Source organism: Carassius carassius, chromosome 40, assembly GCF_963082965.1.
Source record: "Carassius carassius chromosome 40, fCarCar2.1, whole genome shotgun sequence".
Classification (NCBI taxonomy): domain Eukaryota; kingdom Metazoa; phylum Chordata; class Actinopteri; order Cypriniformes; family Cyprinidae; genus Carassius; species Carassius carassius.
Window position 1 is genome coordinate 8,012,339 of NC_081794.1, and position 25,862 is coordinate 8,038,200.

A 25,862-nucleotide genomic window follows, 5' to 3' on the forward strand; every position below is an offset into this window, starting at 1 on the left:
GACTTTCCATGTGAAAGCACATTTAGGCATCTGTTATGGTAAATCTAGCTTATACTTGTCCGCTTGAGGCAGTCTGGCCTCTCTTCCGCTGCTAATGTAATTACGAGCTGATGGCCCAGCTTTCTAGATGGGGTCAGACCCTTCAGAGTGCACAGCAAACCAAACACGGGTGCTCATGACTGTGAAGAGGATCTAGATGAGTCAACAAAATCGGAACACACACACACACACACTGCTGGAAGAGCTCGTTCAGCTGGCTCTAATTTAATTAGAGAGTACGGCAAGCTTGCATTAATGATGACCCCACTAATATATGAATACATGAACCTCTTCCTTCATTTCCAATCTCGCTCGCTAATGACCTCTCATTATGCTAAGCGCATTAGTGGCATTTTGCATGAAGCTGGTCATACTGTAGCACATGTGCTATGGATGCAGACTCCCTCACTCTTTATTGCTATCTCAATCACACACATCTTGGGGACTAATAGAGAGGAAGAGCTAAGTTTACCCCCTCTAGAGAAAGCTAATGCAGTTTATGTTAGTGTCTGCTGACCCTGGCTGTGGCGTAAATGCAATCCATTAGGATGTGCGCACTTCCCGCTGCATCTGTTATCTGTGGACTGTTTTTCCATCTTGAGTGTTACTCTGAACAGCCATTATTTAGATGCTGATAGAGCACTAATAGTACCAGATTTGGTGTTAAAATGTGACATCACTGTTTCACGATACACCTTATATTCAACTGAAGTATCTGTCAAGAGGCTTTGATGCCCTGTGATAGACATTAAATTATCATTTGATTTATCAAGGATTTTTATTTTTGTGCTTTCAGCAATATGTGTAGTTTTGCACAAGTCCTTATAGTGTTTCTGAGCTGGTTTTGCTGCAGGACAGATTTTGTTTAAGTTCTTAGTGCATTCAATTTAGTTTAAGTCCTATTTTTTTGTGATGGTGAGGGCATTTTATGCAACCTATCCATGTTGGCATCTATTGATTGATGGACTTTTTTGAAATCATTGCAAAACCTTTTAGTTTCTCCTTACATTTAAATTAGCCCTGTATTTTAACTATATACACTTGGTTTGTATGGCCGCACTTTATTTTTTGCATTTAATATTGTTTTAGAACAGGACTGTGATCCACCAGTTGATATTTTTTAATAAGTAGTAATCTAAAAAGTAGTAATGAGTAATCTTCACTTTGGGGCAGGGCAGTATGGCCAAAAATGTTATCTCAATGTGTTTCCGTATATAGCACTATATTTGTTTACCATTAATGGGGAAGGAAGTGCTTTCCTCATTGAACAAACATAACCACAGAGTAAGCTACTTTTTAATTTAGGACCCCGATCCATTTTATTTTTCTCTAAATTCTTTTAGGATTTTTATTAGTGGTGGGCCGTTAATCTATTCTCAAAGTTGGGTTGGGAGCTATGATGACTTTCACCTTGATATTTTATATAACCGACTGAGGCCAGCCTAAAAAGATGCTCAGGACAGTTGACGGGCCACTGTCACGAAAGCTTATCTTTTTCACGTGTTTTAAGCCTTACCACTTGTCGATTTAAACATTAAAGCATCCAAAAACAAGACGCGGAAAAGCTGATCAGAGTAGCTGGTAACTCGCGCGCTGTGTTCTGTGCGCACGAGAGAGAGCCGCATATCATGGACAGCGACACTGAACCGAGCTCTCCTCTGCGAAATTCTCCTCGAAGTCCCTCCTGCACCTGAACGAACAAATACAAATCGCAGTTTGAACAAACAAAAAGATGTACTCGCGGTGTTCTGGTGTTCTGGGCTCACGCAGAGAAAGGCGTATCAAAACACTTGAACATCGAATTCGCTTATTTTTCCTCTTGTGCCGACAAATACATACAAAATATCCACCTTGGAAATTATGCTCGAAAAAACTCCGTTATTTCTTAAGTGAAAGAAAACAGTTGAGGAAAAAAAAATGGGATGTGTATTATATTGGATGCGTTCATCGTGTCTTAAAGTGACTGCGCGTGACTAATTTAGCTACTAGCTGCTGTAATGTTAATCCAAGAAAATTAAAATCACTCACTGCTCTTGACTGAATTACTTTGTAGTTTTAACATACAAACCAAGCAAAACTGTAATAATGTGAGAAATGTTGAAGGTGTCTGAATAAATGTAGTTTGATTGTATATTTGATTTTTACATTGAAGACTATCCAGTGCTATTTTACATTTAATTATTTGGTTTCTGTACTTTGACACCTACAAACTTGAAAAAACGTAAACTTGAAAAAACGTAAACATTGTGTAAATAGCACAAATAAATAAAAATAAACGAACATACAAATTAAACAATTTCAAACAGGGCCCACTGGTACAACCTTCACCAGGGCTCCGCTGACCCCAGCTATGGCCCTGCTCACGCCTGTTTCACACATACTCAGTCTGCAGTGCGTATGCAGTCCGTGTGTGTTACGTATGTGGTGCAGCACGGACTCGATGTGCTTTCACATTAACATGGGTGCGTAAAAAAATATGCAATGCTTACACACTGCAGACAGAGTATGTGTGAAACAGGCGTAAGGTTGTTTGCACCTTGTGCAATGTGGAATTAGTTTACAGCTTTTTCAAGCATTTTGGAAATGCATTTTGGAAACAGGAGATGAGCCCCTTTTCTAATGCACCACCTAGCTTGATAAACCCCTTCTTAAAGACTTACTGTTTGTCAGTTTTATTTGGGTAACACACATATTCTGAATGTCTTTGGCAGAATTCGAATGAGCCATTTTAATCTAGATTAATCTAGATTAATTTCAAGATCACAGTGAGATTAATCTAGATTAAAAAAATTAATCTGTCAACCACTAATTTTTATACAAATGTATCATGAAAAATGGTGCCCATTGGAAAGAATTAAAGCTAAAACAATATAAATATAAAAAAATTTAATCAAATCAAATGAAAACGACATTGAATGAAGATATAAAATTTATTGAAAATATTGTTTAACAAAATATTGCAAAAATAACGTTTGTTTTTCTTTCCTTTTAAATAATAGTATCATTACGGTAACACTTTATTTTAGGGTGTCTTAAATAGTTTCCTATTAGTATGCATATTATATTAGCCATTTATTAATACTAATTAAGCACAAATTAATGCCTTTTTCTACACAGGGTTTCTGCGGGGTCCTAAGCCTTAAACTTGATCTTAAAAATCCTGCAGAAACCCTGTCTGCATGACCTTATTGTACATCCTTAATCTTACTCAATACCTAAACTTAACAACTACCTTACTAACTATTAATAAAAGGCCAATTAGGAATTTATTGAGGGAAAGGTCTTAGTTAATAGTGAATTAGTGTTCCCTATTCTAAAGTGTTAACATTATTAGTTTGAGAAGTATATTTTAGTATTTTGTTTGTTTATTTGATGGTAGTTTTTCTCAAATGAAATGGTGAAAAGCTTGTGAAGTGACAACTGTAGAGATGAAGTCCTCCTATGTTGAGACGGCAGATGCTAAAAACACATCACGTGTGTTTGTGTGTAAGATGAAACTGCACTCGCAAACACACAGAACATGCTGACTTAGAACAGGCTTGCACTGATTGGCATATTTTATTGCATTCTCATTATATTATAACCCAGCCCTAGTTCACGCTGCTCTTTTCCGTGTAATGAATGAGAAAGAAAAGGGGGAAACAACACCATGAAAGCTGTTTGACTTGTGCACTACACAAGATTTCTAATATAAGCAATATAATAACTTTTGTATAAAGAAAATGGATATGATGAGTACTAACTAAATGAAAGAATTAAAAAAATTCAGTGATCTGTCCAGTCAAGATGTATTTGGATACTAAAACAATAATTTTCACTAATTCTTCGAAAGGACATATCATTTTTGTTTTGTCTGTTTGTTTTAGAGCATTATGGCACTGTGAGGAGATGATCCAGAGGTACAGTCGAGAGGTGAACAGAGGCCTGTGTTCGTCGGGCACACCGCTGCCCTACTGCAGCAACGTGGGCAAGGCTGTAGAAGACTGTATGCGAGCTATCATCGGGGTCCTTCTAAATCTCACACATGACAATGGTCAGTACAGACGAGGACATTTAAGAAATAACAAACCTTCCACTTGGACTGTGAAGGAATGCACTGTAAAAGTAAAATTGTTAAAAAAAGCTACACTGAATCTAAAACTTTCAAAGCTACTCTTAAAGGGTTAGTTCGCCCAATTTGCAAAATTATGTCATTAATAACTCACCCTCATGTTGTTCCAAACCCGTAAGACCTCCATTTATTTTTGGAACACAGTTTAAGATATTTTAGATTTAGTCCGAGAGCTCTTAGTCCCTCCATTGAAGCTGTGTGTACGGTATACTGTCCATGTCCAGAAAGGTAAGAAAAACATCATCAAAGTAGTCCATGTGACATCAGAGGGTCAGTTAGAATTTTTTGAAGCATCGAAAATACATTCTGGTCCAAAACTAGCAAAAACTACGACTTTATTCAGCATTGTCTTCTCTTCCGTGTCTGTTGTAAGACAGTTCCAAACAAACCAGTTTGTCATATCCGGTTCGCGAATGAATCATTCGATGTAACCGGATCTTTTTGAACCAGTTCACCAAATCGAACTGAATCGTTTTAAACATTTTGAATCGTTTTCGGACATTGCATAGTGCTCATTCAATAAGTGCACAGCTAAACAATGAGCAATAGCTACATTTACTATAGAAGTTATTAATCTTTGTTAAAAAATCTTAAAAGTCTTAGTTCATGTTAGCTCATTAAATAACACAGTTGCAACTTTCAATTTTAACAATGTGTTATTAAAGGTCCCGTTTTTCTCGCTTTTTTGAAGCTTTGATTGTTTTTACAGTGTGCAATATAACGTGTTCATGTTTCGCATGTAAAAAACACAGTATTTTTCACACGATTCACCTATCTGTATACCGCTGTTTTCACTGTCATAAAAACGGGCTGATTACTTCCTTGTTCTATAAAGTCCCTCCTTCAGAAATACGTAACGAGATGACTGATTGGGCCACCGGTTCCTGTTTTGTGATTCGACACCAGTTTTGAGCACGCTGCCTTCCTGGAAACGCGATTGGACTCGTTTTGAGAAGCAAGTGGGCAGGAGCATGTGCTGGAGATGTATTTATAATCACAGATGCGCATGAAAATCGCATTCGTTTTTTTGCACAACCCTAACATCTAGTTAACAAAGCTAAACAGCGTTGCCCTTTGTGTAATAAGTTACAGAAACTGTTAAACGCACCAACTTAAATAATAAAATACACTTGCCGGTTGTGGTCCATAAACAACGCCTTCTCCAGACAAAGAGGGAACTGCTCCATCTTTCAAGAATAATCTTTGTGCGAATCCGGCATTAAACTGATTGAGATTGAGGAAGTTGTCCTCAGCAAAATGTGCTGCACATAGTTTTACATGTGGATTATAATTTAAGGGAACCGAGTTAAACATAAATTGTAACCATTAATCTCCAAGTACAGCGTCCCTGGGAAGGCCAAACAAAGATGATTGGACTCCGAGATGAAAATAACAATGTTTCGACGACATGGCGACAAACACAAACGCAGCTCTTCCTCTTCTCCGTCGGAGCGCAACAAGGCCACGCCCCCTTTTTGTGAATTCATGTGGGCGGAGGTTAGTCAAAAAACTGTTTTAGTGACGTCATTACTGCAGGAACTAGAGGGTTGTAGTCCAAACGGGTCGTTTTTTGTAGGCGAATTCTGTTAAATAAAATATCTTGCTTGGCATTGAACTTTGAGCTTTAGAATTTTACAGATATTATTTATACTCTAACAACAACATTACACACTAACTAAAGTTTAAAACATGGGATCACAAAGAAGGGGACCTTTAAATATTGGAATACCTTAGATTAATGAATGTTCAGAATATTTTTTTTTCATTGGCAGTTTACATTAACAAATGAAGCCATAATTGCCATAATAAGCCATAAAAAAGTGTGAGTGAACAAGATCAAAGATCAAAACACTTTCAAACAATATCTAGGGGATTTGTAGTCCAGATTAAAAAAAAAAATGAATGTTTGAAGATAAATAGCTTGTCTAAATATTTCAGTAGTTGGCTCTCTAATAAACACCATAGGGAAAACACAAATCTGAATGGTTATTTAAGATTATTAATGGTTTAGAAAGTAACAGCTGCTTTATTTACTGTGTTTACAGGGTAAGGGCTGCATTTAGTGCCATCTGCTGTCAGAGAGTGAATGTGCTTTCATTCAGTGCGTCTCTCACATGTTCCTCCATGTGCTTCTCATGCGTGCTTGTTTACATCAGAGCGCATGCACTCTTTCAAGCAGCATACAGCGATGTTGTGCATTTTAAGCAGCTGATGGGAATACTATTCTTAAAATGCATTCCAAATTCTGAATAATTTGTAATGTATATTTATTCACGGTATTTAGAAGTGCCCACGATAACAATATCGTGCATATTAATCACCGCAATATATCGTATTACCGAATACCGGAACAAGTCTAGCGACAGGCAATTTGGCTCTCCACACAAAATACAACAGAATCAATTCAAATATCACAGCCAGTCAGAAGCGAGTGTGCGATCTCTCTCTGGAAGCGCAATAATATAATTCATAAATATAATTTTTAACATCATTAAATTGATATACTGAGTGACTGAGACCATCTTTATCATGAAAAACGCTTGTTCTTATTGTGTTTGCACATTAATGGTACATTAATTTATACGCTTTAATTTATCTTCAAGATCTGTTGTTGCTTTCAGTGTAGTTATAAGGTCACTCAAAATAATATTCAAACTCACATTACACATGTTTAACTTAGAATAAAGCACATAATCAGTCCCTGAGATGATCACTGTCATATAGTTTGAAACTGTTTATAAAATAGAAATTTTGCATTACGGCGTCACCGCCAGTTTGGACAAAACTGATTAACATGGAAAAGATAGCTTTTATCACATGTCCCAGCATCGTGGTGCGTTGCGTGTAGTTAGGACACGGTGTAAGATTTGTCATCTTCAGAACACAAATGAAGGTATTTTTCATTAACCCTGAGAGATATCTGAAAAGACCGCCGTAAACGCATTTATCCATAAAGACATCATAAATGTAACCCATATAATATGAGCAGTTTAATCAAAGTTATCTGAAAAGACATCATTGCTTTATATGGTGAACATTTAGGCTTTTATCTAAATATATAAACATTCATAAACACACACAAATAGAACACATCAAATATGGTCAATAGAAGCTCAACCATGATTGTTTGAAGAGTAAGAAGCATAAGTAGACTGAACTTCTGTTTGCCATGTGTTGATCAACGTTCTCACTCAGTGAAGTCTTTTAGAAAGATTAATGGTAATTTTATTATTGTTTTTTTTTCACATTAAAAATGCTTTCATGAATTTCTAACGTGTATATATGAGAATGTAAATTGCTGGTTATGAGCTGGGTGACAGCACCCTTAAGAACATGAAACCACACACACCTAACAAGGCAGCACCAGCGAAACTGTTTTCATGACCTTGTTTAATGTGTTTTTATGCATAAGACATGGAAATGCTCCATTGTAAAGTCATGTCACAGATTCTCCACACAAACTAAGTAATCAGTAATGTTATTCTTAATTGGTCATTAATTTAAAATTGATGTTATAGACTTAGTAGCATTGCTACTTTTAGTTCATTACTCCCCAGCAATGAACTTTAAATATCGAAGTATACTTATGCCAGGACCATCTTTAGCTGAGGTGGGACCCGTAGGGTAGGGAGCGGAGAGCCCCCTCGGTCTATTCGCGATCGTGTTCCAGAGGTCCCCCTCAGTCCGTTCATGATAACGTTTCTCTCCCACTCAGTCCATTCGCTGCAGGGCCCCCCCTCAAAGCGTGGACTAGTATACATATATCAGACTAGTATACATAGATTGAATGCATGCAGCTTTATTTTTCTAACCTTTTCAACCCCGTACATTCAGATTACTCTTGTGCCTTGATTTCTTTGCATTGATTATTGGTTCACAGGGTGGCAACACTGGACCCGGCGGTTACACTTTATTTTAAGGTGTCCTTGTTACAGTGTAATTATACATTTAAGTATGGAGTAATATTAATCACCTACATGTACTTACTGTATGGTTAGGGTTAGAATTAAATTTTGACTTAGGGTTACCTGCATGTAATAATGCAGAATTTATTGTTATTATAATAGTAAGTTAGGGATGTGCGATATGACGATTTGTTATTGTGAATGATCAAACTCAGTTTGTTTTAACTTATTTAAACAGTTTAAATAAGTACAGTTGATTTTTTTTTTTAATTGCCCATAACATCTGGAGAGCAGTAGTGCAGACACTGGGCAAGGATGAATCTTTGACAGGCATGTCTTCATGCACGCCATTGGAGTATAGTTAGAAATGCTATGCACTTGACTCTACGCTTATTGTAAGTTAATTTTTGCGTCAAAGCTGAGATGAACTTTGAGCTTTAGATGATTTAAGACTACAATTTGCTTGGTTTTTAACCACTTTTTTCACTACTGTAAAGTGTTTTCAAAGACAAAGGTTGTCCATTTTCAGTGCAAAGACCCAACTAATTAGTAACGAAATTCATTATTCGTTACTATTGATTGGTCGTTACCAAACTAATAACGTTGCTGCTTTTTGGTAGTTACTTCCCACCAATGAAATGAAATATGCACTGGAAGCTGTTCAGCTGAACAATCAGGCGACTGGGCCGCACCGGCTGTTTCATTACATTATGCCTAATAGAACGTTTGTTATTCTGCTTTTAAAAGGCTTAAAGTCAATAATAGTCTTTTGGCTTTCTTGGATGGCCCATGTTCGATGTGCCAAATGGATTTCTGTTAGCGGTGCTGCTTTGGCTAGCTGCTCGCTAGTATTGCTGCCAAACCCTTTCAGCATAATGCAGGAGTACTCAGTCATAAGCCAGATGTGAGCAGCTTGGAGAACAACAGTCAGAGAAAATCCCTGATTAACTATTGCTGAACACTTATGTGCAGCAGCCATTGAGTGCGTTTTCTTTCTGTCTGTAGAATGGGGCAGCACAAAGACAGGCGAGCAGGAAGAGTTATTGAGCACGGCGCTGAACTGTGTGCTCAGAGTGCCACAGTACCTGCCGCAGGAGCAAAGGTTCGATATCAGAGTCCTGGTGAGTACACAGCTCTACTAATATCACTGTGTTGGTATACATTTAGTGGAGAGCAGCAGTGTCCGCTAGGAGTTCCTGAGTGCTTTCAAACTACATTACAAATTGAAATTTCATACTGTGATCGCATTTTTCATAGTGCTGTTATAAATAAAATATTTACAATGTAAGTAAATAAGATAATTTTTCTTTACACTTCTACCATAAGGACAAATTAAGTAGTTGAAAAAGATTAATTTCCCCATAAAATGCTTTAAAAAAAAATGTGTAAAACACCACATAGATTTTTTTTTTTGCAAATATTGTTAGAATGCAGACAAAAGTCAGTTTTTTTTTTGCATTATAAATTTTATTTTTCAAGTTTTTAAAGCAACAAGAATAATGACTTTTTTTAAACTAATTAATCGTACAGTTTTATGTGGTTTATTATGTTTAATTGCACCTCCACAAATTAGTTTATAACCAACATCAAGGAAAGATGTTTTAAATAAATATTAAAATACTATCATAACGTGTATAATTATTAAGGCTGCACGATAAATTGCATGCGGTATTTAATGCACATCCTGTCAGTAAAGCCGGTTCTGTAATCAGCGGTAAATATCCATTTACTATACAGAGCCATTGTTCACGAAAAAGCTGCGCAAAACCATGATCATATTTTGCATGTTTTTCATAGCTTGTCAGTGAATAACGGTGTCGTGACATTTTATCCTACTAGTCAGGTTTTCTTACCAGGGTTTACTGCACACGTGCGTATCAATGTTGCATCGTTTTTCCTAATGCTTAAAAACAACATTTAATGTATCTGCATTTCTGTAAGGGTAGGTTTAGGGTTGGGGAAGGTGTAGACATTAATAAACCATAATTTTACATGTAGCATTTTTCGTTGTCGAATTGTATTACCCACTGTTTTAATGGGAACAAAATCTGACAGGGTAGCACAAATCGACAGAACAACGGCTCTGTGTAGTAAATGCTGCTCCATGTGAAAGCGCGCAGGTGATGGAGATTGCTTAACTGACAAAATGCGCATTAAACATCGCATATGACTTATCGTGCAGCCCACAAATAAAAGAAAAAAGAAATAATTCTAAATAAATAAAAGATCTGTCTTGTGTGCATGTAGTGGAAAAATACAGAAAACATGCTTTGATTAAATATAAGAAATGTTTAACTAGTTTTTAAAAATATACAACATTTTTGAGTAGTGTCATTTATATCATTTACACATCAAAAAAAAAAAAAAAAGGTTTAAAATATATTTTGTCCAAACCTACTTTGTTTGTGCAAACCAGTTGTGTGAGACATTACTATCAAAGTGAAACCATCTTTTCTGTCTGTGTTGTGGTTGCTGTTTGAGGTGGTTTAGCTGTTTTTCATTGTATTTGTGTGTGTTTTTAGGGTCTGGGCTTGCTCATTAATCTGGTGGAGTACAGTGCGAGGAACAGACACTGTCTGGTGGAGCTGCAGATGGAGGGAGGTGAAGTCTGGGACTCCATGTGTGTGTCTGACAAAGATGAGTTGCAGACTGAGAGATCCCTCAGTGCCATCGCTGCTCTGGTCAAGGTATACAATTGCACACACAGAGAAAAACTACTGCCCTATGGCCACACTTCACACTTACAGAAAACAGGTCCTAGTATTGTTACACCTGTTATTAAGGTCTTGGTGTAATGTGTTTTGAGTGGCCATTTGTAATCACATCACTGATTACACTTGGTAGTAAGATGTGTCTGAATTGTAGACCACTAGTTCCCAGATTCCATGTCTGGCACTGTAAGTGCATGGTGATAATGCATCAGTGCATGGTGTACATAATTAATTACTAAAATAAAATGATACATTGGTTTTCAAATTTATGCTAAAGCTGATCATCAATGCGTCTGTATGTGCAATCTATAAACATTTCAGTGATTTTCAATAATTTGAATCTTTTGAGTATGTCCACCAAAATGATTTTCGATCAGTGATTGGGTTACAAGCAAAACGCTCAAAATTACTTTGTTTCTGCTTTATAGCTTTTCCTTCAGAGAGAGCATGCAGCCATGTTAGCGGAGGCGGAGACGGATGACTTCATCAACGATCCGCCAAAGTCCCAACTGGACCAAAGTGGAGAATGGAAGGAGACCAATGAAGAGATCCAGTGGGTCGCTTCAGAAAACAACAGCACAGAGGACAAGAAGAAGGAAGAGGAGGATGAAGAACTTGATCTCAACAAAGGTAGACATTACACCCAGGGACTAGACAAATGCCAGTTGTTTTTTGCCGCAGCAGTTAATTTTGCTTAATGTATAATCCACTTCGGTGGGCAGCTAATCTTAGTTCGGAGACCCAGTGAAAGAACACAGCAACACACTGTTGTTCAAGTAGCATATTTGATTAGAATTGGAGTAACGGATAAAAGAGAAGCAGATGAGGGGTTTGCCTTCAGTTCTAACTTCTGTTTGTCCTGATCCTCATGTGTACGTGCATGTTTCTGAGAATATCATTTTTTTGTAATATGTGAATGCATCACATGAACTCAGACTCAGGTCCAAGTCGTGATGCATTTAGCTCCTGCATCAAGAATCCAAAGCAGACTTAGTTCTTTTTCTGACATTTGCGCAATTCCAGGTATTAAGATATAAAACTAGTCTAATGCAAGGAAATATTACGTAATTGTCACCTGCGGTCAGCGAGTGCAGCTGCTTGTACAATACCTTCATCTTCCTGTGTATTTAGTCTTAATTGTGTGTTGTTTTCTTTTGGTGTTCAACAAACATAGTCGCTTGGCAAACTTAGCAAATATGTGTGTCCTTGTAACATCTGTGCCGGTGGAGCACGTTTCTTCTTTTCCTCTTGTTTTTCTCAAAAAGGACATGAGAAACAATATAAGCACAAGCCAATAAATGCCAAGTGTTTATGTCCATTCTGTTAAATAAGTGAGGCAGTCTGCTTCATTAGTGATCTTCATTCTTTCTGCATAAGCTTAAATACTTGCGTTCTGTATTTTTTTTTTTTTTTTACATGTTGTTGCTTACTAAAACAAAAAAGTATATGCTTGTGGATAAAAACAACTGATGAAAGATTTATTTAGGGTCTATCCTAAACTTTGGGATGGTTTTAAATGCATCACTGCTTCCACAAATAAATATATTAAACCGCAAAGCTGTTTATTTTAAATTATTGTATTAATAATTAGTATTAATAAGTAATTATACTAAAATTGTGACCAATAATGTAGTTAAAAACTTGTTTGAAATGAAGAAATTATAGTGAATAAAAAGTTAACACAACATTAATTTAAACTTTATTTCAAGTAAATAATTTACCTGTTTAATGAGATGAAAAAAGGCTCATTTTGAGTAACCGGTCATGTGATTTTTCTCTCCAGCTCTTCAGCATGCTGGCAAGCACATGGAGGATAGTATTGTGGCGTCATACACTGCACTGCTTTTGGGTTGTCTGTGCCATGGGAGCCCTGTAAGTAACACTTATTTCACCTCACCTCAGTGTTCATTTATTAAATTCAGTGTTCATTCAATTTTTATTCAATGTAATTTTGTATCTTTTGCCGCTTTTCCACTGCATGGTATGGAACGGTTCACTTTTGGCGGGGTTTTACTGGGTACAGGACTTGGTTCCTGGTACTTTTTTAGTACCACCTTGGTTGAGGTTCTAAGTGAACCGTACCGTATCCAAAATGTGTCATGTAAACTGGAATGAAAATTTTTTTCAGGAGTCGCAGCAGTAGAGACGGCACGTGAATAATCCTGCCCACTCTAAAAGTGACAGTACAATGCAGTGGAAATGTATTGTTTTGTTTTGTTTATTATTAATGTCAGGTATGCATTTACTCTGCCAAGACTACTACTGTTTGGTTAGATACCATTTCTGTCCTGGACAAGTGCCGCTTTTTCCCTCAGTAGTGGAATGAGACTGCAGTCACTTTAAGGTCAGGACAAACCCAGCCTAGACCAATAAGAGTACAGCGTTTAGTGGAAAAGAGTTTTGCTGTTAATATTCCCTTTGCTTTTGCAAGGTTTGAGTGGTGTTTGTCTAAATTGCAGTTTTCAAGTTTCAGGGCAGGTATCAGAAGAAAGCTCCCCATGTTGTGTCTGGCAGTATTAATGGATTTATTTTCAGGACTTTAATAGGTGGGCTGTAGAATTGGCTGTAATAGACTCCTCTTTCTCTTTCATACCACTCTGTTGCTTTCTGACTGACGTACATGGCCATTATCTGTCTTGCCTATAAGACACAGACGCAAAAAGAGATGACATTTATGCTCTGTTTATTTCACCCATTTTTTCTTTTGAATGCATGTTTGCACACTTTGAAGGTCAAGTTTGATTCTGTTTTAGAAAAACAGATGGACTCAAAATAGGGTTTCTTTAAGAAGGCACATCTTCCTGTTTGCAGATTAGATTCGTGTTAAGGGACATCAGAGGAGGGAAATATTTTATTTGGATCTTTTTCTGAAGATTGAGTACTATGGAGTAGGGCTGGGCGATATATCGAATATTAGCGATAATATCGGAATAATTTTGACGACGATGTACAATTTGAATATATCGGGAATATCGAATATTTCAAATTCAAGCATACTTTCCCAAAAGAACGCGCCGAATGTCCAAAAAAGGAACCTGTAACTGCTGACTGCTCTACGCCCCTCTGCTACGAGAGCTTTAATGATAGCGGTTGCCAGATAACAAGAGTTTAAATCTCCGAATCAGAGCTCCACTGTTAGAAGGATACATTTTCTGACCGGTGTTTGCTTATTTTAAGCAATCTGGCAACCATGCGCACGTGCTCACTCCTCATTGCGGAAGAGCCGCTGACGATAATCTGAAAACACTAACAAGCTGGAATTGAGCGATCTAATGAAAGCGTCGTTCAGCCGGTCTGTGTTCTGTCGTGAGATCTCAACTGTATTGTTTGCATTTGTGATCGCAAAATAAATGCACTTACTCGACCGCTGATGTTTGAATAGAGAAACATAGGCTATGGCCATTTGGAATTACTATTGGGGGATTTCACTGATATGTTTACCAGTTTCCATAATATAGACAGAGAGAATGCAAAAGTCTTTGGTATTCATTTATATATATTTATATATAAGAAATAGCTATGTGCTTCAGCAACTAGCTCCCCATCTAAGAGGGTTTTCAGTGTCAGTAGAAACATAGTTTCATGCCACAGAGCTTTTCTTAAAACCGCAGACAGTTGACAGACTTGTGTTCTTAGCTTAAAAACTTATTAAAAAAATTAAAATAAAATACTTATCCTAGTTGCATAGTTTAAATTGTGAATTGCATGCACTAAAAAGTTGACAGAATGCACTTTCTGTAACTTACTTAATTTGCACTGCTTCAGTTACATATAGGCCTACATGTATTCATTTAATAAAAAGCAGTAAGTGATCTCTTGGTCTAGATTTTTTAACTGCTTAAATTAGCTGTTTAATCTAAATAGTTTTTTTTTTTTTTTTTTTTTTTTTTAATGGGCAAAAGAAAATCATGTTTTATTTTTTATTATTTAAATGCAAATGCAAACATATCGAGATATATATCAAATATCGTAAAAATTTTGACAATATCGAGATATAATTTTTTTTTATATCGCCCAGCCCTACTATGGAGACTCAAAAAGCATAGAAAAAATGATGGCCAGAGATGGAGTGCTGCTGCTTTGATCAACCGAAACTTGCTTTAAAAATCTCCAGACTCTCTTTCAGCGTAGGCCTGAAGTGCACGGTAACCTCACGGGAGGAATAAGCTGCTAATACTGGGTCTCTCTTTCAGATGAATGTGACTACTGTGAGGGAAAACCTGCCGAAAGGGGATTTTTCAGTCATGACAGAGATGCTGAAGAAGTTCTTGAATTTCATGAACCTTACAGTAAGTGTACATGTTCTGATAGTTTGCAAGAGGGTGATTATAAACACAATGCAATATCTTTAACAACCTCTGTAGTCCCTAGCCACATGTTAGCAACAAACTTTAAGACAAAAATAGCTTGTGTTACTGATATATTTCATGTCCATAGAATAATACCTGAAAATATTGGGTTGTGTTAACAACAGACCAATAAAGCCCATTGGGACGATAGAATCGTAAATTCAAAAATGCCGTTATTTCCTGCAGCATAACTCTATTATATGCTTTAATAAAACACACACACAGACATTTCTTTAAAATGACAAAAAAACTACAATAAGTACAAGTAATAAATATTTATTATATATAAATGTATTTTTTATATCATTTATTATATTTAAATAAATGTATATATTAGTAGAAATAAAGATACAAATTAAGTAAACTGTGCTTGACTTTTTCAGGTGTTTAACAGCAGTAGCAACTATTCACGTAAATTTATTTTATTTTTTTTAGATACATTTTTTTATTTTTTATTTTATTTTATCTTTTACAAAAATTAAAGCATCTGTTGTCTTTTGACAAGGTTTTTGGAACGTTTACATAAGAGGAAAATGTTTTATGTGTTCTTATTGTGTATAATTACAAATAGTTACACTAAACCAAACCTTAACCCTATAGAAGGTAATTGTTACTTTTTAGAATTACATTGTAATAAGGGCATATAATAAAATGGGACCCATGAGAGAAAAACCACTTCTGTTCATTGGCTGAGAGGCTAAATTTGACCAATATAATCAGAAAAATGGCAAAATATTGACTGATAAAATGGCCTGCCACTAGAATTTAAGCAACGTGAATATAACAAGTAGGCAAGCAAATGTTTGATCCTTCTGTAATATCAATACTAATGTTCTACCTCATTTTGTAAGGAAAACCAATAAAGTTATGCTTATTGACTGAACAGTTGCATCTTTTTGTTCCTTGCAGTGTGATGTGGGCACCACAGGACAGAAGTCCATCTCCAGGGTTATTGATTATCTGGAACACTGCTAGTGTGTTTGCAGAGCTCCACTCACAGACCTCAGATCACTGCTGCCCAACCCAACGCACCTGGAAAACAACCCATCATCATCATCAACCAGTACCTTCCTCATTCAGACTATAAAGAATTCAATCTAAAGCACATCGTACTCACGGAACTCTATTAAAAAGAGCTTTTTTGATTGAGTTTATCACATGCTGTTCACCCATTTCGTCGTAAATTTTTTTTATCACAAAATAATTGTGTTCCTCGCATCACAATCATCCCTAATCTTGCTTTTATTGATCAGTCGCCTTGGAAGCTGGTTTTCAGTGGCAGAAATGGAAAGAGTAGCTGTGATAAAACTTGTTAAAGGATTTCTCCCCCTGTTTGTTTTATTTCACTCTCAAGTCTGTGTATTTAAAAGCACTCGACACTGACCTGAACGATTGAAGGGCGAATCCAAAATCGCATTCGAAATTCTGGTCCTCTTTGAAATGCCGCAAAGACATGCCATCCTGGTTCAAATCCATTCTCTTCACTTCAGGATGTGCTCCCTTTGTGTTCCACAAATTCGTTTTTAATCGATAGCGCTGTCAAAGGTCTGCAAATGAATAAATTACATCACTTTCCATTTCGCGAGGGCAGGAAAGGGACAAAGCGTTTTTAGATAGTTGTAGTAGTCGTGATTTTCAACCGTATTTTCCAAATGCAAGAACGTTAACTGTAATGTTAACAACCCTGATGTCCAAACCTTATGTGGTTCAAAATAGACAGACTTATTAAATTGTGCAATATGCAGAATTATGCTTGGCTGCAGAAGCGTGTTGTGCAAGAGAGAAATTATTGAGAATTTGAATTAATTCAAATGCGTTTTTGATGCCAGGAAATGTCATCCATGGGTTTGGGTCGTGGCTACATGGTAACCCTGAGTTCAGTGGAAATTTTTCTGCTTACGCTGTTACTGAGGTTTGGTTAGAGCTGAAGTTGATGTGAGAATTAAAGATAAATGCAATAACCGTTTCGATGAATGCTGGTTTCCGTCTAGCTGTGACCTTGGGTTTGGATGTGGATCGTTCAAGTGAGCCACACAACAAACCTTCACGCTACATTACAAGAGTTTGTCATAAACTACATACTGAATAAGTCCTGTTTTGTTTATAGTTGGTGTTTTTTTTATATATACAAGATTGAATTTAGCACTTGACATCCCTCTGATAAGGCCAGTAGATTTCAATTTTGACCCAAACTTGTTCTGATCTTCTCAAGGTTGTTTTCAGAAGCACTCTGTTGTTTGTTTGCCTTCTAAAGCGATCGCCTTCAGCAGGCGTTTTGCTGCTGTTCATGACTGAACTAGACTGAAATAACTTCAGTGCACACAGCTTAATGAAAGCAAAGCTAGGGATCATTTTCCCCCTCACCGCTTAACTGTTTTGGTTCACTCTGTTACATGGAACACTAGAAGTTGTGAGTGTTTTCTAGGCTGTTCTGAACATAGTCCTACAATCTGTATCCGAGCTCCAAACATCACAACAGGATTGAATTCTCACAGTGGGAAACTGAATGAAGCAACACAGACTGTAAATACTCATGTAAATATTGCCTGTTGGAGAACTACATAGACTACTTTTCTGAATCCAATCATTTTATTTTATACCGCATTTTTCTCAGTTGTGTTTTTTGAGGTAAGAGTATTCAAAAAGCCTACTGCAGGAACATGAAATTTGTACCAATTTCAAAATAATGTCTTTGGTTACTTGTATATAATTCTAACGCAAATAAAATTGCTACTTTCAGTACTTTTTACTTGTCATTTTTGGTGTCTGATAGGCATATTACAAGGCTATAACTGTTGCTGATTTACATAAATTACTTCTTTAAGTAACTAGTAAAGTAACACAAATTTTTAATTTATATCGGGAAATATCGGAGTTACTTTTTCAAATAAGTAATGCCAGTTACATTGTTTGCCATGTATTGAGCTCTTGTGTTGCCTTGTTAAGAGAAATCAGGAGTAGGGATGTAACTTTAACGTTGAACCAGAGCCGGTTGAAAATCGATTTAAATGTGACCCACAAAACCAATCATACGTAGTACAGGTATATTTCTAGCAATAGCCTACAATACATTGTATGGGTCAAAATTATCATTTAGATAATTATCAAAAATTATTTAATTTTTTGCACCCTCATATTCCAGATTTTCTAATAGTTGTATCGCCCAAATATGTCCTATCCTAACAAACCCTACATCAATGGAAAGCCTGTTTATTCAGCTTTAAGATGATGTATAAATCTCAATTAAATAAAAATAAAAAAATGGACCCTTATGACTGGTTTTGAGGTCTAGGGTCACATATCTGATACAAATCGCGATACAATTGGAATAAGAGTTTATAGCCCCATTTCCACCACAGGAACTTTCCCTAGGAACTAAGGACTTTGTGCCGGTACTCTGTGTTTCCACTGGAAGAACCAGGATCTAAATAAAGTTCCAGGTAAAAATTTGCCCTCAGAAAGTCCCTGCTAGCGAGGTAGTACTATTCCCAAGCTCTGGAATTTGGGGGTGGGAGATGGGTGCTGATCATGCTGATTGGTTGCTCTTATTTTGTAGAAACCATGAGAAAATCGAATGGTGAAATCAAAATGGTAAATTGAATCATGAGTTAAATGAATCGTTACATCCCCTATCGGGAGTAAGAGCATAGGCAATGTGTGCGCCGATTCGATATTCCTAAAAATGAATAAAAACAGTCAAATTCAACTTTATTTCACGTCTTCTGAATAAGCACCCGCTTACCCCATCGAAAGGCTTGGAAGAGCAAGGACATTATTTAATATAACTGATTGGATTATTCTGAAAGAAGAAAGTCACACACACTTAGGATGCTTCGAGTGTGAGCAGAAGATGGATGAATTTTCATTCTCAGGTGAACTAACCCTTTAATAAACGTGCAATCAGTCGACTAATGCTTCAAATGAATGACTTCTAGTCGACCAGAAAAATCTGTAGTCAAGGACAGCCCTGCACAAGCAAGCAGAAGTATTAATTTGCATAAAAAGTAACTAAGTAAAGTAATTAGTTACTTTTTTAGGGAATAATGCAATATTGTAATGCATTACTTTTAAAGTTTACTTTCCCCAACACAAATTTCTACGAAATCAACTTTTTAACAAATTATTTTGTAGTCTACTAAACTTTTAACTGTGACTAACTGGGACCACAAGTCATTAGTGTATCAGTAGACTGATACCTACAAACATTTTATTTTGATGGTTCCCCAAAAGATGTTCTTCTGACTACAACATTAAAAGTACATCAACATGTCTACTAACCCTCTAAAGTCTACTAATACTCTAATGAAAGTTAGTCAACATTGTAAGTTACTTATAGTAAGTAGAATGTCTGAAGTGGACTATCAAAATAAAGTTTATTGTGAACTCCAGACAAAGACAAAGATTTTTCCTCTGAAAATATTTATTTATATAGGATAATAAAGCGAAATGTGTAATTCCAGAATATTTTATATTTCACTGTCAAATGTCAAAACATTAATTAAAAAAATTGTATGAAAAAAAAAATGTTGAATACAAAGGCTGAAAATGCAATATCAGTGTCATTTTGCTCCATTGCTCCTCTCCATATAGTGAGAGTCCACTAAGAGTTCAGGAGTTTTGGGATCACAACAACTGGGACGCCCGAAATTCCCAACATATGATCTTATCCTACAGGTTGGAATGTTTTTCTGCTCTGGTTTGGTCTCTTCTGTTGACTTTGAACCCTTCACGATGACCTGATCCTCCACGCCCGTCGCTAACATCGGGTAACTGGAATCTGGGTGGCAGTCTCTTTTCTCCAGCAGCTCACTCAGAGTGCTGATGTAGATCTGCGCCATCTGAAGCGTCTCAGACTTGGACAGCTTCCTGTCGCTCTCCACATTAGGAATGACGCTCCTCAGGCGGTCGAAGGCCACATTCAAGCCCAGCATCCTCCTCCTCTCGCGGGCGTTGGCAGCCAGTCTGCGGCGTCTCCGGGCTCGGGCGATGTGACTCTGGTCTTCATTTGGATATGCAAGTCCGGACAGCCGGAGCTGGACCAGAGCGCACGGGTCACTGCTCACCCTCTCCTCTCTCCAGCTCAATGTGGCTCTGGGACACTGGTCTGAGCGGGCTCTGTCTGCCTCTCTCCAGATGAACTGTGCGTAAGAGCCATCAGGATGGGGCATGCTGAATGCTTGAGGATGAACTGACCCTCCAGAGAACAGAGGAGCTGTATTTATTGAGGAAAGGCCACACATAATGAGGGGCGGGTGTGTGAGGGTCGTGTGTGCTGAGAAATGAATAGAAATGAGTCTCTTTGATAATGACCACATGGAGTCTATTAACCCAGTTCATCAAAACTGGATTAGATACATGTGAGTGATCACTGATGGCCCTCCTAACACTCAGAGGTAAACTTAGATTAATGCTGTCTTTCTGCCACAACATAGCATATCAATAAACAAATATTTGTTACACACCTCATTTTATTCATACTTTCCATTTTTTTTAAGTAGTAGTATACAGCCTTCAAAGCTATGAAATGACACAAATGACACTTGTTGGCTGCTTCTTTCAATGTTCATGTAATTGTACAAACTAAAGCTTTTACGTGTGTAAGGTTTTTTTTTTTTTTTTTTTTTTTTAAGATCATGAGAATCAAATTCAAGTGTGTCTGAACTGTAATAATATCAGTGTATATATTTCTCCCGCTGTTTAAAAGCTATTGGAAGTATAACAGATCTCTCTATATGGATGGATAGATGGCATTTGGCAGCTGATGTGTAAACATGCTATTTTTACATTTTTATAATATTTTACAATTTTTTTTTTCTCCAAAACTGCATTAAAGCCATGAATCTAATCAATATATACATATCAACCTCAAGAAAGATTCTTTTTGGGCCCAGAACCAAACATTTTCCCTAGATGAAATTCATTTTTGACTGCACCGAACAAGTGTGACAATTTTTTAAATCATGTCCAGTAGTTAGTTAGTTAGTTTCTTTCTTTCTTTCTTTCTTTCTTTCTTTCTTTCTTTCTTTCTTTCTTTCTTTCTTTCTTTCTTTCTTTCTCTTGTATTCATATAGCAAGTGCAAGTTATGCACTAGTCTATAAAGTTTCATACCATTATCCAGAGGGATAATACATAAAAGATATAGTACTATAATCTGAAAAGTGAACTTTTTTCCCCACTTATGATATTTGGTATGCAAATTTTACAACTGAAATTACAAGAGCAATGATATTTCTCATCACTTTAGCTAGATTCCAATAAATAAACTTAGTTATTGTTTATAATGACTTTTGCAATAATGCATGTGCAATAGCCGTTTAATTTAAAGCCTTTTTACTCTGTTCATATAATCTGCGTATTGTACAAGAAATATTCTCAGGCAATAAAGTACAGTTCATAAAGATCTAATTGACAGGTGACATCCGTAGTACTCGGTCTAATCCAATTATGCACAGAACACACACTGCCAGCGCAACCTCTCTTCCCCCCCTCCCCTACACATACACTCTACGTACTGCAATATTCAAGAGCAACAAAAGAAGATTCAGTTCGCTCACGAAGGGGGTTATTCATTCCCTGGCCGTGTTGTGGCTGTGTAGGTCTTGGCACACTTCACATATTAAAGCTAATGAAGCGCCTCATTGAGGCGAGGAAGCAGGCTGAGATCAAACCAGCACGGGGTGGGTGCATTCAGGGAAACCCCACGTAGAGGGTAAACTGGGGTGGATTCACGCCTGTCAGAGCGAAACTGGCCTGAATGAAACCAGATTTTCATTGAGGGGATTAGTGACACAAGATGAATCGAAGGTAGCAGCTTCTTTTCACATGGTGCCAATGAAGCCACATTCTGCAGGGCCCACGAGCCAAAACCCTGAGCTGCCCATATTGCTGCAAAGTGACACTTGTCACAATTCATTAAATCTTAGCATTCACCCTGACTTGCACTGGATATTTATGCCAAAAATATCCTGTCATGCATTTTTTTATTTTTTTATATCAATCCAAGAATAAAAGTCTGTTGTAGCTGGCACACATTTTGAATTAACAAGGTTTTGTAATGTAGAAAAAGTAAGATAAATCTGACAAAGAAGGTTTTTTGGGAGATCTTTGACTGAAACTGTATTATTTAATAAAGATTTGCAAGCTATGGACTTGTTCTTTGTTCGTGTTTATTGTTTTTTGGGACAGAAACATAGGCTATATAAGTTTCGTGTTAGCATGCAATGGCTCCATTGCAGAAAGACTGAAAAATATGTCAAAATTATGCAGTTTTCTCTCTCTTTCTCTAGGCGCTTCACATTCATTTTCCAGAAGCAAATAATCTCAAAATAAAATAGTCTCTTCAAACCTCAAAAATAAAACATGTCTACATTAAAGGGATAGTTCACACAAACATTTTAATTCTGTCTTTGGAATTACTCACCCTCATGTCATTCCAAACCTGTAAGACCTTTGTTCATCTTCAGAACACAAATTAAGATATTTTTGATGAAATCTGAGAGCTCTCAGACCCTCCATAGACAGTCAAGTCAAGTCACCTTTATTTATATAGCGCTTTAAACAAAATACATTGCGCCAAAGCAACTGAACAACATTCATTAGGAAAACAGTGTGTCAATAATGCAAAATGACAGTTAAAGGCAGTTCATCATTGAATTCAATGATGTCGTCCCTGTTCAGTTTAAATAGGGTCTGTGCATTTATTTGCAATCAAGTCAACGATATCGCTGTAGATGAAATGACCCCAACTAAGCAAGCCAGAGGCGACGGCGGCAAGGAACCGAAACTCCATCGATGATAGAATGGAGAAAAAAACCTTGGGAGAAACCAGGCTCAGTTGGGGGACCAGTTCTCCTCTGACCAGACGAAACCAGTAGTTCAATTCCAGGCTGCAGCAAAGTCAGATTGTGCAGAAGAATCATCTGTTTCTTGTGATCTTGTCCTGGTGGTCCTCTGAGACAAGGTCTTTACAGGGGATCTGTATCTGGGGCTCTAGTTGTCCTGGTCTCCGCTGTCTTTCAGGACAGTAGAGGTCCTTTCTAGGTGCTGATCCACCATCTGGTCTGGATACGTACTGGATCCGGGTGACTGCAGTGACCCTCTGATCTGGACACAGACTGGATCTGGTGGCTACGGTGACCTCGGAACAAGAGAGAAACAGACAAATATTAGCGTAGATGCCACTCTTCTAATGATGTAGCAAGTACATAGGGTGTTATGGGAAGTGTTCCTGGTTCCGGTTTACTTAATTAATGCAGCCCATAAATCCTTTAACGGATTTGGATATTAAAAACATATTAGTATGTTATGTGTATGCCAGGTTAAAGAGATGGGTCTTTAATCTAGATTTAAACTTCAAGTGTGTCTGCCTCCCGAACAATGTTAGGTAGGTTATTCCAGAGTTTAGGAGCCAAATAAGAAAAGGATCTGCCGCCTGCAGTTGATTTTGATTTTCTATGTATTATTAAATTGCCTGAGTTTTGAGAACGTAGCGGACGTAAAGGATTATAATGTAAAAGGAGCTCATTCAAATACTAACTACAGTAAAACGAATGAAATGTTCCCCTGTCTAGAAATGTAGCAAGGATATCGATAAAACAGTCCATGTGACATCAGGGGTTCAACCATAATTTTATGAAGCTATGCAAATACTTTTTGTGTGAAAATAACAAAAACAATTCAACGCATGCATCGTTTACATGGAGCAGTAGTAAGTGCATGCATCGTGATACTCTCTAGTCTACAAAATGGCAACTTTCTCTTACAATTCAGATTTACTTCACGTCTGACTTTTTCTCGCAGTTCTGGCTGTTCTTCTCTGAATTGCATCTTTATATCCCGTAATTGTAATTTAATATTTTGAGAAAAGAATTGCAAAAAACTGAATTATATATTAACTTGATATAGACGGTGAAATTTTTTTTTCAGAATTGTAGAATATAAAGTTATTACATTTTTCATTTCTGTGGCAGAAACAGAAAACAAAAAATTGAGAGGCTTCCATATAGATCCAATTCTTCTATATAAATCTGGTGTTCAATGCAAATGTGTGTCGCTAGAAATAATTATTCTCTTGCAGCTTGATAATAGTATTTTTTGCAGGCAACAAATAAATAGATATATATATAAACAGTTTAAGTTGTGCAAGTGAATTGATTTTTATAAGGGCTCTTAAAAAGCATGAATTGTTTCCCCCTGTGTGCTTCTAATTAACAAAAATCAGTCAGTTTATTTTTAGTCATAAATATTTCTAGCATGGGGCTGTTTGACTGAATTTGATTGGTTGACGGGTGTTCTAAATGTTGCACTTTTCAGTAAATTGTGCAGTTAAAAATTCAGTAAATCACAGCTAAAATAATTGCAGGCAGGTCTTAACAGTATTATATTCATATCACTGCACCAAAGTTATTTCACTTATTTAAAAGATACAGTAACTGCAGCTTTAGACAAAAAAAAAGTTAATATGACTAACAAAAAATAAAATTTAAATAAATAAATTTTGCTGCTGCACTAACATTTTACAGGAGCAAGGTAGTAGGAAAAAAAAGAGGAAAGAACTACAAGCACTGCCAAAAACAAATTCAAATTAAAAACCGCTTTATCTTTTCCATGCTGGAAAATGACCAAGCTGGATAATCCACCATATGTAATTCAACATCACATTGTCAGTTATTCCTTATTAAACTGTAGTTCAAATAAAACAACAATTAGTTCCGGTCCTTGGATTTGTTTGGTTGAATGGTGCTCCAAGGGTGCTGATATTTTTGATTTTACACTTTTCACTGAATCATGTAATCAACAGATTTGTTCAAAAACATTCATGCATCTAAAAACACCACTGCTATGTGTTGCCTTGCTTGTGTAATATTGCATAAATATAAATGAAATACAGATTAAACCAACATAGCTATGTAGCAAATTGGTTTCTAGGAAAAACTATTTAGTTTAACATCACTATACACAAATATTTGAATGTATGGCTACAATTGACAGATCAGAAGTAGTCCTACGAGCAGTGTAATAAATATTTGTTAGTATGTAAAACACAAGTCATAAAAGACAATAAAGACTTACACAAGCAAGCTAAAAGCAGCAAAATGGGGTTTTTTTAATCTCTATCTCAAATGTGCTTTTGTTAACACTTTTGGTGTGAACAACTGTGATACATATAACAACCAGTGTAATAAAACATTCATATAAACTGAACATTCTTTTAGCAACACTTGCTTGAAATTTCACCTTCAAAGGATTTCTTCAGTGAGCCTGGGTTGCTTCTTTCTGATTTGCTTTGTATTTTAAAAGCTCCACTCTAAACAACCAGCATTGCTGTTAAAGCCACTTGTCTTTCCACAATTCATCACGCTTTTTCCTTTCTTTCCTGAATCGTTATAGAGCCACCCCTTTCTCTCTCTCTCTCTCTCTCTCTCTCTCTCTCTCTCTCTCTCTCTCTCTCTCTTCATCTTTGATGATTTTGTGCACCCAACATTTGTTCCTGCACTAAACATCTGGACATCTTGGGAATTGTACCAACAGCAAAATTTGTAATGTTTTTAAAAAGCAGGCGGATGAGAGAGAGGTAGGACATGCCAGAAGCGCTGATCCCTGACCTCTGCTCTCTAAAGGTCATCTGTTTCTCCGCTGACCTCTCATTTGTTTCATTTCACACTGCTGGGCACTGCATGTGTGTGTGTTCAGAGCTCCATGTGGCCCAATTACTAGCCATAGGTTTGCCTGATCACTGGTGTGTAT

At 36.8% G+C, this 25,862-nt stretch overlaps 2 protein-coding genes across 2 annotated transcripts in view; one reads left to right on the forward strand and one right to left on the reverse strand.

Moving 5' to 3' along the window:
• The window catches only part of waplb (WAPL cohesin release factor b), a 68,352-nt gene extending 50,495 nt beyond the window's left edge, over positions 1–17,857 (forward strand). Inside the window, exons 14-20 of the mRNA XM_059531945.1 lie at positions 3,906–4,072; positions 9,061–9,176; positions 10,578–10,742; positions 11,195–11,396; positions 12,550–12,638; positions 14,960–15,055; positions 16,025–17,857. Coding sequence (XP_059387928.1) covers positions 3,906–4,072; positions 9,061–9,176; positions 10,578–10,742; positions 11,195–11,396; positions 12,550–12,638; positions 14,960–15,055; positions 16,025–16,090 — 901 coding nt within the window. The 3' untranslated portion in view covers positions 16,091–17,857. The remainder of the gene's footprint in view (positions 1–3,905; positions 4,073–9,060; positions 9,177–10,577; positions 10,743–11,194; positions 11,397–12,549; positions 12,639–14,959; positions 15,056–16,024) is intronic.
• Positions 17,858–19,076: 1,219 nt separating this feature from the next.
• Positions 19,077–20,537, reverse strand: atoh1c (atonal bHLH transcription factor 1c). The gene has a single exon (XM_059532988.1). It carries the CDS (start codon positions 20,428–20,430, stop codon positions 19,675–19,677), a length of 756 nt encoding a protein of 251 aa, XP_059388971.1. The 5' UTR covers positions 20,431–20,537; the 3' UTR covers positions 19,077–19,674.
• Positions 20,538–25,862: the final 5,325 nt, after the last annotated feature.